At 42.7% G+C, this 12,014-nt stretch overlaps 1 protein-coding gene across 1 annotated transcript in view; it reads left to right on the top strand.

The window, feature by feature from the left end:
• LOC124033737 (cingulin-like protein 1) overlaps positions 1-3,998 on the top strand; it is a 37,156-nt gene extending 33,158 nt beyond the window's left edge. The window contains exons 15-19 of the mRNA XM_046345955.1: positions 1,068-1,151; positions 1,401-1,525; positions 1,872-1,980; positions 2,222-2,385; positions 2,778-3,998. Coding sequence (XP_046201911.1) covers positions 1,068-1,151; positions 1,401-1,525; positions 1,872-1,980; positions 2,222-2,385; positions 2,778-2,916 — 621 coding nt within the window. The 3' untranslated portion in view covers positions 2,917-3,998. The remainder of the gene's footprint in view (positions 1-1,067; positions 1,152-1,400; positions 1,526-1,871; positions 1,981-2,221; positions 2,386-2,777) is intronic.
• Positions 3,999-12,014: the final 8,016 nt, after the last annotated feature.

A 12,014-nucleotide genomic window follows, 5' to 3' on the forward strand; every position in this document is an offset into this window, starting at 1 on the left:
CCTAAAGGAGTGAACAAGTACTTACATCTCCTTAAAGGCAAGAAACTCCTGGCACAGACAAAAGAGTAGCACTAGACAAAGTGGCATCACCGCAACACTGGGTCAAGGTGAGTTGCCAAGGCAACGGTGGCATGGTGTACAGTCATAGTGAAGTGGATGGGGTTAGGATAGGAGGATGTGGTGGTCAGTGGGAGAGGGGGGCGGAGAGAGTGGGGTCTGCACGGCCATGATGGCTGGAAGTGAAGGGGGGCGGGGGCGGCAGGAAGAACACCTGCGCCTCTCCTGGCACCAGGTGCTCTTCTCCTGTCTAAATGAGAGTAATCTCTCCTCCCGCTGTCTCTCACAAAGCAGATTAGTTTCTGCTGTATGTTCCAGTCTGCTGAATCAGCTCCCTCAAGCACTGCACCGGGCACACCAGTTATGTGGCCCATCGCTCATCAGAGCAGCCCACTGTCACACACTAATTGGCATAAAATATCACCCATACTAAGCTCCCCTTGCAAGAAAATGTGTCGATTAGTTTTCTTTTTTCCATCCTCCTCTGTATTCCCTTCTCTTGAACTAGTCTCTCTCTGAGACAGTGAAGTAGTTTGAGTTTGTAATCATAACTAATTAAAGCAAACCAACCAGGAGTCAAAGGTTGTTTATTATTCTTGGTTGCTAATCTTTCACAGAAATAGTCAAGCTTAAAAGCTAACATTTACATTTTTCTCTGTCTGGTTTTTGGAGAGAAGTTCAACTCCCTGAGAAATTGTAGGGCTTAAGTGCATTCCTAGCACTAGCTATGATAGGTTATTCTAAATATAACTGATTTACCACTCTATCTGAATGTACATTACTGAGAGCTGACGTGAGATCAGTTCAGGGGAATGCAACCAAATAAGAATATCCAAAACCCCAATTAGCTACAGGAAGGCTCCTTCCACCTTGAGTAAGACACTACAACAACTGCACACCTACACATACAGGAAGGGTTCTTCCTACCGACACAAGCAGCCTCTCATAATAATTGTGTTCTCAGAGTGTGTAACCATTGCGATGACAGTCCTCTCCGCTCTGGTTGACAGGTAGAGCAGATGAGGAATGAACTCCTGCAGGAGAGGGCTGGCAGACAGGACCTGGAGTGTGACAAGATGACTCTGGAGAGACAGGTACACACTGCTCTGTTCTGCCCACTCCTTCCTCCCTTCCTGTCTGGGGGGAAACAACAGCAGTCTATCTGTGAAAAGTACATTAGGCTCATACCAAAACATGCACTCATCTAATCCATCTGTCTTTTATATTTCCTTCTCTATCTCTATACTCCTGCTCTGAAAATGGTCTTGTTGAACAAAACATTAGCTAAATAAAGTAGGATTAAGACTGCGTATCAAAGTTGTTTCTCACACTGTTTCTAACAGAACAAGGACCTGAAGAGCAGAATAGCCCATCTGGAGGGCTCCCAGAAGTCTAACAAGGAGGGCCTGGTTAGCCAACTGGAGAGCCGGATCCAGGAGATGGAGGAGAGGCTGGAGGGAGAGGAGCGGTATGGTTAAGGTTGGGGTAGGGATGGGTTCCTAGGGAGAGGTGGGGTTGGGGTAGGGATTGGAGGGAGAAGAGAGGTCCTGCTACAGGGACCAGTGCTGCCTACAGACTCATTACAGAAGCTGTCTGGCTTTCATAGTAATTAGGTCACATTGCACTTAACCTTGGTTCATTGGGTTGGTTAGTTTAGTTTTACATTCTTAGGTCATACTGCATACTATGTGTAGATGTATGCAGTATGTGGCATATGGCCAATTACCTTGTGGTTTCCAGAGAGTTCTATGTACTGCTACAGTATGTGACATGTAGCAGATCGGTAGTCTTACCCATGGTGCTCTGTTTTCTAGGGACCGTGCCAACCTGCAGCTGGTGAACCGGAGGCTGGAGAGGAAGGTGAAGGAGATGATGATGCAAGTTGATGATGAGCACCACTCACTGCAGGATCAGAAGGACCAGGTCAGGATGCAACATACACACACACACACACACACACACACACACACACACACACACACACACACACACACACACACACACACACACACACACACACACACACACACACACACACACACACACACACACACACACACACACACACACACACACACACACACACACACACACACACACACACACACACACACACACACACACACACACACAGCTGTGTTAACCCTTGGTGTTCCTCTTGCAGCTGAACCTGCGTCTGAAGGCCCTGAAGAGGCAGATGGACGAGGCGGAGGAGGAGATTGACCGGCTGGAACACGGCAAGAAGAAGCTGCAGAGAGACCTGGATGAACAGCAGGAGGCCAACGAGCAGCTCCAGAGCCAGCTCAAATCCCTGCGTAGCGAGATGAGGTAAAAATGCTAAATACACATGGCTAACAGAAGACACTAAGAACATGCTCATTCTCCTTTGATATTTGTTCACCTAGTTAATTGTAATGCAGCTCTAGCCAGCTGAAGCTAACAGCACCAAGAGATTCCACAGTGTAAAGCACATGTTTATGAAGTTTCACAGGGGCACGCACATTATGTAAACCCACTGTAAAACATCTGAACATATTCCCTTCCACTGCTCTAGGGTATTACTCACACCTTCCTGAACAATGTAGTCTAACACGAACATAGTCAAATGCAATGTGTGTAGGCTTTAGCCCACTTTCTCTCAAACTGTAACTCTTTCATACTGTGTAAACTACCTCACCCAGCCCTCCACCCAGAATAACACTAGTTTCCCCTCCCTGAAGGCGTAAGACCAACTCTGCTCCTCTGGACGACGATGATGAGGATGACATCAGCACGGACGGAGAGACCTACTTCCGCTCTTCATCTGGCTATAAACGCTCCTCTAGCCAAGACAACATCATATCAACATTCTCTTTGTGAACCAACATAATAAAGAGAATGTCACTAAAACTACACAAGGACCAAGTGGACTGACTCCTATTCAGAGAGACCACTTTCAGGTCACGACGTGCTTTTGGAAAACCGGTCAAATAGCATAGTGATGCGTGTTTGCTCTTCCTTTCACAGTACATAGACTGACAGGGAATGGTTAGATAATAATTATTGATTAATTACAATGTATTGTAAATTATTGATTATAATTTAGCAATAGTTGAATTATCAGCACAATTTCTAAGTTAATCATTGCATGTGTCTTCTTACATCTTATGAATGATCCAGCAAAGAGATGTAAAGGGAGTCCAATTATGCACTGTGAAGGACAGCATTCTGTAACCTCTTATGCCTTTTTGAAATGTATTAATCCCTCACTAGATTTTATATCCTTAATCAAATATGTCAAGCCGCTTATCAAGTCTGATAGAAACAAATGTCATTTGAAACATTCATTGTTGTATTGTGCATTAGAATATCAATTCAATTTTGTAATGAAGTCAGGCAGAGTGTAAGGCCTTAAATTGATTTGAGTGAAATATTTGCTATTTATTTACTGTTGAATATATGAAGAAATGGCTGAATGAAGGGCAATATGTTTTTAGGGACATTTGTATGAGGGATTCCTCTTTATACAGATGCTTTTTTGTTTCTTAAAAAACCAACCCGAATAAGGAATAGTAATCCATCCATAATGTTAGCGTGGTCTACAGAACACATCTCGGTTTTATCACTTCTGTTTTCAGGTTTATGACTCCTGACTTATTGCAGTATTCAACCCTGCCTTTATTAAAATAAGATACAGTAGAACTTTTATAAAGACTGGTTAGATCACCGTTCTCAAATCAAGGTTCTACTGTGTATTTTTAGTTGGGCTTTTCTACTAACTACTGGGACTGCTCTGTTACTCCTGAGATTATTGTTTAAATCAATTGTCAATTTGTTTTGCATTATAGTAACAAACACATTCCTTACTTTTGCTTAAAAGTGATTCATCTCTGTATTTCATAGAAATATGACTTTTTACCAGAAACATGTTACAATGTGAGAAGAAGCTATTTATGGTATATCCTCCAAGAACTAAACAGTGTTAATATTGGACATACGAGTCAATCTAATGTAAAATGAACAATATTTTTTTGTTGTTGAATACCTGTGTTTGTATTTGCTATGTGGCTCTGTGGGGAGCATATTAATATGCTATATGACCATACAGTCAGTACCTGTTATAAGCATCTGTTGTGCCTATATATTATCTGTTGGAGGGGACTGTCCTCTGTTATGCAAGTTTATATGATGAGGGACTTTCTACAGGTGAGCTGTATTGACAATCGATCTGTTTAGCTACACTGTGATGATTTGCACTGTCCGAGGGATTATTTCTGAAGGTTTCCAAGGCTGTTGCCATATGGAATGAAGAAGAGGTCTCTGGCTGTGTGCCTCCTCCAGGCGTTTTGGAGTGTGTGGGGGGGGGGGGGGGAGAAGAAATACTGCCTCTACCTCTCTGTATGTACACATCTGTACTTTGCTGAGACTAAAAACCCTGCTAAAATGAAATAAAGTTATCCTTAGTTAATCTCACATGCTTATTGTCTCTGTAAATCATACTGCTGATCACATCTGTCTCTTCTGATCTATTTAGGTACACAAAATAAGCAACTTTGGAGAGTGTTTAGTTGTATGAGGAAGTTGAAAGGATTGACCTCAGTGGTGCGTGAATGCTTTATGATCCTCTCAGTGTGACCTCATTCATCCTACTTATTATTTTATCGTCTGGCCAAAGCAGCTGTGTCAATATCACCCCCCATATTTAATATGGAACTCAGTGGGTCAGTATTTTCCTGCTGAAGCATATTGATCCTGTGTCCAGCACCTGACACCAAAGTACAGCAGGGCAGGTCCTCCAAGGTCTCAGGGGTAAAGGACATGATTGATCCCTTGTGTTAAAGAGATATGCACCCTCCCACCATATGTGGAAACCAGGCTGCATTAGGAGATATGACTTCATTATTTTTTTAAATGTATTTTACAGTTGACTACAGAGGAAGAAAGAGAGTAGAGACAAGGCTTTCTTATCCTCTCAGCAAGGCTGGCAGGTCATTGTTCCCAGGTCGTGACCTGCATTTGTCGCCATACTGTGGAGAACAAACAAATCAACCTTTTAAATGCGTGGGGATCATCTCTGGCCCCTCTGTCAGCCCAAGCAGCATACACACTTGGGGTGCACTGCTCGGGGTGGGGCTTTTGTGAGGGCTTTACAGAATGACCATTCTTGAAATTCTTGTCCTGTGCTTGGTTGAACTCATGCAGTAATTGGTGAAAGAGGGAAGTGGGGAGCGGGAAACTGTCATGAGGTAGTAGCTTTACAATTACAAAATATTAAGCTGTCGTGGTTGGTGGCAGTGGTGATTTTCTGTTAAAAGTATTGTACCATGATTTCAGACACTATTTTTTTTTAGCTCAGGTCTCAATTGTATAACTTTTTGAATTTTTTAGTTGAGATTGAAGAATATCTTGTTCTTTCAGATAATATTGAACAATGAAAAGAAGTGGTCCGACCAACTATTTATAACTTTCTCAAAACTGTACATGGTACTCTGCTGACCTCTAGCTGTAGAAAGGCACACGTTAGAAGGTACAGCATCCGGAATGTTGGCTTTGTTTTGTCTGCTGTAATTTGTGTTCTCACATCCTCTTGATATTATTCTCTAAACTGGTCAAATGCATGCTTGCCTGATGGTGAGATGGGAAGGAAGCATGACATGGTGAAGATGAAGAGGGGCCATTGTTATCCACCCATTATTTTAGAAGGGGCAAGAAGTACATGTGTATAGAGGAAGGTAGGTCCAGATTTCAGAGAATGTTTCATTTTTCAAATGCCTGAAACAGCTTTTTCCTGCAGTCTTGTCATTTTAATAATGCACATGGATTCTTTAAGAACTTTTATGCCTTAGGAGTTTAGTACAACTACCACTGGGATATAGTATCATAACCAAATAATTAAAGCAATTTTAGTGTCTTCTAAAGTCTAGAAACCTTGCCAGCAGGCAAGATAGTTAGATAAGCTACTCTAACTTCATTGATAGCCTGATGGCTTGGTAGCGAGTTACGAAGTTGGGAGATTGGGAACCTATCTAGCTGGCTAGCTAAAGTCAACTTCATAAAATTGCTAGGTGGCTAGTATTACAGAGAAACAACACCAATTTTTGTTTGATTTATTCATCAATAAAAAAATAAATAGGCTACATAGCTTGATCAAACTAATTTACAGACATACAGTACCAGTCAAAGTTTGAACACGCCTACTCATTCCAGGGTTTTTCTTTAGTTTTACTATTTCTACATTGTAGAACAATAGTGAAGACATCAAAACTATGAAATAACACATATGGAATCATGTAGTAACCAACAAAGTGTTAAACAAATCAAAATATATTTTTGATTTTTGATTCTTCAAAGTATCGCCGTGTCTCCAGCCAGCTTTAATCACTGGAACCATATGATCACTCGGCTATGCATGCCTCTCCCTAATGTCAATATGCCTTGTCCATTGCTGTTCTGTTTAGTGATTATTGTCTTATTTCACGGCAGAGCCTCCTGCCCTGCTCAATATGCCTTAGCTAACCCTTCAGTTCCACCTCCCACACATGCGGTGACATCACCTGGTTTAAATTATGTTTCTATAGACAATATCTCTCTCATCGTCACTCTATGCCTAGGTTTACCTCCACTGTATTCACATCCTAATATATCTTTGTCTGTACATTATGCCTTGAATATATTGCGCCCAGAAACCTGCTCCTTTTCCGAACGTACTAGACGACCAGTTCTTATAGCCTTTAGCCGTACCCTTAACCTACTCCTCCTCTGTTCCTCTGGTGATGTAGAGGTTAATCCAGGCCCTGCAGTGCCTAGCTCCGCTCCCATTCCCCAGGCGCTCTCATTTGTTGACTTCTGTAACCGTAAAATCCTTGGTTTCATGCATGTTAACATTAGAAGCCTCCTCCCCAAGTTTGTTTTAGTCACTGCCTTAGCATACTCTGCCAACCCGGATGTCCTAGCCGTGTCTGAATCCCGGCTTATGAAGACCACCAAAACCCCTGAAATTTCCATCCCTAACTATAACATTTTCTGTCAAGATAGAACTGCCTAAGGGGGCAGAGATAGCCTGCAGAGTTCTGTCATACTAATCCAGGTCTGTGCAAAAAAACAATTTGAGCTTCGACTTCTAAAAATCCGCCTTTCCAGAAACAAGTCTCTCACTGTTGCCGCTTGCTATAGACCACCCTCTGTCCCCAGCTGTGCCCTGGACACCATATGTGAATTGATTGCCCCCCCCATCTATCTCCAGAGCTCGTACTGCAAAACTACCATTCCAGTGTTTTACTTGCTATATTGTATTTACTTTGCCACCATGGCCTTTTTTTGCCTTAACCTCCCTTCTCACCTCATTTGCTCACATTGTATATAGACTTGTTTATACTGTATTATTGACTGTATGTTTGTTTTACTCCATGTGTAACTCTGTGTCGTTGTATGTGTCGAACTGCTTTGCTTTATCTTGGCCAGGTCGCAATTGTAAATGAGAACTTGTTCTCAACTTGCCTACCTGGTTAAATAAAGGTGAAATAAAATAAATAAAGTACTGCTAGGTGACCTGAACTCGGACATGCTTAACACCCCGGCCATCCTACAATCTGAGATAGATGCCCTCAACCTCACACAAATGATCAATGAACCTACCAGGTACAACTCCAAATCCGTAAACATGGGCACCCTCATTAATATCATCCTAACCAACTTGCTCTCCAAATACACCTCTGCTGTCTTGAACCAAAATCTCAGCGATCACTGCCTCATTGCCTGCATCCTTAAAGGGTCTGTGGTCAAATGACCACCCCTCATTACTGTCAAACACTCCCTAAAACACTTCAGCGAGCAGGCCTTTCTAATCGACCTGTCCCGGGTATCCTGGAAGGATATTGACCTCATCCTGTCAGTAGAGGATGCCTGGTTATTCTTTAAAAGTGCCTTCCTCACCATCTTAAATAAGCAGGCCCCATTCCAAAAAAACGTAGAACCAGGAACAGACAGTCCTTAGTTCACTCCAGACCTGACTGCCCTTGACCAGCACAAAAACATCCTGTGGCGTACTGCATTAGCATCAAATAGCCCCCGCGATATGCAACTTTTCAGGGAAGTCAGGAACCAATATACACAAGCAGTTAGGAATGCTAAGGCTAGCTTTTTCAAAAATACATTTGCATCCTGTAGCACAAACTCAAAAAGGTTCTGGGACACTGTAAAGTCCATGGAGAATAAGAGCACCTCCTCCCAGCTCCCCACTGCACTGAAGCTAGGAAACACTGTCACCACCGATAAATCCACGATAATTGAGAATTTCAATAAGCATTTATCTACAGCTGGCCATGCTTTCCACCTGGCTACCCCTACCCCGGTCTTGCACCTGTATATAGCCCATCTGTAAATAGCCAATCCAATCTACCTCACTCATACTCATACTGTATTTATTTTGCTCCTTTGTACCCCAGTATCTCTACTTGCACATTCATCTCCTGCACATCTATCACTCCAGTGTTTATTTGCTATATCGTAATTACCTCGCCACTATAGCCTATTTGATTGCCTTACCTCCCTTACCTCATTTGCAGACACCTTTTTCTCTGTTATATTATTGACTGTATGTTTGTTTATTCCATGTGTAACTCTGTGTTGCTGTATGTGTCGAACTGCTTTGCTTTATATTGACCAGGTCGCAGTTGTAAATGAGAATTTGTTCTCAACTAGCCTACCTGGTTAAATAAAGGTTCAATAATAATTGGATTGATGTTGGGTGATTGTGAAGGACAGGTCATCTGATGCAGCACTTCATCACTCTCCTTCTTGGTCAAAAAGCTTTTACACAGCCAGGAGGTGTGTTTTGGGTCATTGTCCTGTTGAAAAACAAATGATAGTCCCACTAAGCACAAACCATATGGAATGGCGTACCGCTGCAGAATGCTGTGGTAACCATGCTGGTTAAGTGTGCCCTAAATTGTAAATAAATTACAGACCTTTTGCAGAATATCACTCTTTCCCTGATGTTTTTCCTGGAGAGAAGTGGCTTCTTTGCTGCCCTTCTTGACACTAGGCCATTCTCCGAAAGTCTTCGCCTCACTGTGCGTGCAGATGCACTCACACCTGCCTGCTGCCATTCCTGAGCAAGCTCTGTACTGGTGGCGCCCCGATCCTGCAGATGAATCAACTTTAGGAGACGGTCCTGGCGATTGCTGGACTTTCTTGGGCCCCCTGAAGCCTTCTTCACAACAATTTAACCGCTCTCCATGAAGTTCTTGATAAATGGTTGATTTAGGTACAATCTTACTGGCAGCAATATCCTTGCCTGTGAAGCCCTTCTTGTGCAAAGCAATGATGACGGCACGTGTTTCCTTGCAGGTAACCATGGTTGGCAGAGGAAGAACAATGATTCCAAGCACCACCCTTCTTTTGAAGCTTTCAGTCTGTTATTCAAACTCAATCAGCACGACAGAGTGTCCTCATCAACCCTCACACCTGTGTTAACGAGAGAATCACTGACATGATGTCAGCGGGTCATTTTGTGGCAGGGCTGAAATGCAGTGGAAATGTTTTGGGGGGATTCCGTTCATTTGCATGGCAAAGAGGGACTTTGCAATTCATCTGATCACTCTTCATAACATTCTGGAGTATATGAAAATTGCCATCATACAAACTGAGGCAGCAGACTTTGTGAAAATGTATATTTTTGTCATTCTCAAAACTTTTAGCCATGACTGTACACACCCCTGAGGGGCCCCAGTGTTAACGATCAGCGTGGCAGACGGGTTGTTGCTTATTCTTACCACCTGGGGGCGGCCCATCAGGAAGTCCAGGGAGAGGCTCGGGAGAGACGAAGGTTGAAGGTCATGCGTCCTCCGATACACAACCCAACCAAGCTGCACTGCTTCTTAACAGAGCACGCATCCAACCCGGGAAGCCAGCCGCACCAATGTGTCAGAGGAAACACCGTGCACCTGGCAACCTTGGTGAGCGTGCACTGCGCCCGGCCTGCCACAGAAGTCGCTGGTGCGCGGTGAGACAAGGATATCCCTACCGGCCAAGCCCTCCCTAACCCGGACGATGCTATGCCAATTGTGCGTCGCACCACGCACCTCAAATGAGACTAGAATTGAGCTTTTTGGCCATCGAGGAAAACGCTATGTCTGGTGCAAACCCAACACCTTTCATCACCCCGAGAACACCATTCGCACAGTGAAGCATGGTGGTGGCTGCATCATGCTGTGGGGATGTTTTTCATTGGCAGGGACTGGGAAACTGGTCAGAATTTAAGGAACGATGGATTGTGCTAAATACAGGGAAATTCTTAATGGAAACCTGTTTGTCTTCCAGAGATTTGAGACTGGGACGGAGGTTCACCTTTCAGCAGGACAACGACCCTAAGCATACTACTAAAGCAACACTCGGGTGGTTTAAGAGGAAACATTTAAATGTCTTGGAATGGCCTAGTCAAAGCCCAGACCTCAATCCAATTGAGAATCTGTGGTATGACTTAAAGATTGCTGTACACTAGCTGAACCTATCCAACTTCAAGGAGCTGGAGCAGTTTTGCCTTGAAGATTGGGCAAAAATCCCAGTGCCTAGATGTGCCAAACCTATAGAGACATACCCCAAGAGACTTGGAGCTGTAATTGCTGCAAATGGTGGCTCTACAAAGTATTGACTTTGGGGGGTGAATAGGTATGCACACTTAAGTTTTCAACTTTGTCTTATTTCTTGTTTGTTTCACAATAAAAAATACTGTATAGCCTTGTTATTGCTATTCTAATTGTGTTACTTTTTATTATTACTTTGTATTTGAGTCTACTTGGTAAATATTGTCTTAACTCTTATTGAACTGCATTGTTGGTTAAGGGCTTGTAAGTAAGCACTTCACGATAAAGTCTACACTTGTATTCGGCGTATGCGACAAATAAAGTTTGATTTGATTTGAATCAAGTGCCTTCCAGAAGCAAGACACTAAGATTACAATCAACACCTTACCTGACATATAGTACTCATGGGATAGTGAAATATGGCATCTGAGTTTGATACATGACTGTGTTACTTTAATAAGTGATCTGTAAAGCATGAAAGGGTGGCCATACTAGGTGGCTGGTTGCCTGATTGCAGAAGTTAACAAAACCATTTGTTTGTTGTGTGGTTAATGGTTAACCTAAACACGTGGAAATAACACTCATACTATTCAGAGAATTGACTTACTTTACATATTGGCACATCTTTGTTGAAACATATTTCAGTTGAACTTTTCTATGCCTCCACTCATTGCCTATGTATAACATGACCTGTTACACAATTGGTTTTACTATGAGACCAAAAAAAATACCCTGAACATTAGTTTAGTTTCTATGTGTCTGTTTCTGCTAAGGGAGGACACAGAGTTGTGACCATATCAATTCCAGGAATGTGATCCCCCCCCCCCATTGTGACATCGAGAAATACTTCATGCATTTTTCTCAAGGAAGGTACAGTGGTATATTTATCTGTATTTTCACATTCACTGCAAACTCTGGAAGGATCAGCAACCCCTCTTTGTCAAAACCTCGTCCCATAATGATCAAATATCCCCTCTCACATTTTAAATGAGCAGCCTACCATATCATCAACACATTTCACCCCAAGCCTTTAATAAAACACTATCGAAACCTGAATATAAGCAAACAGATCTGTTTGTTTATATTCAGGTTTCGATACAACCTTACTGTAATTCAACTCACACATGATTACCCACAAACCATTCAATGTCTATACTGCAGACACTCAATACTGCTACAGAACCAGAAGCAGTCCTGCCTAGCTTGGCTACCTACAGTAATGACCTGCCATGAGAGAGAATATAATGTGTCTCTCTAGCCCAGTTTACACCTTGTGCTAACATGCATCCTTTGTCCTGATCTTGTCCACATTCTGATTGTGCACACATTTTAAAGATAGGTGTAGACGATTAAAGGACGCATTGTGATCTGATTGTGATCAGATCTTTCTGACCA

The sequence above is a fragment of the Oncorhynchus gorbuscha genome, linkage group LG04 (genome assembly GCF_021184085.1).
Source record: "Oncorhynchus gorbuscha isolate QuinsamMale2020 ecotype Even-year linkage group LG04, OgorEven_v1.0, whole genome shotgun sequence".
Lineage (NCBI taxonomy): Eukaryota > Metazoa > Chordata > Actinopteri > Salmoniformes > Salmonidae > Oncorhynchus > Oncorhynchus gorbuscha.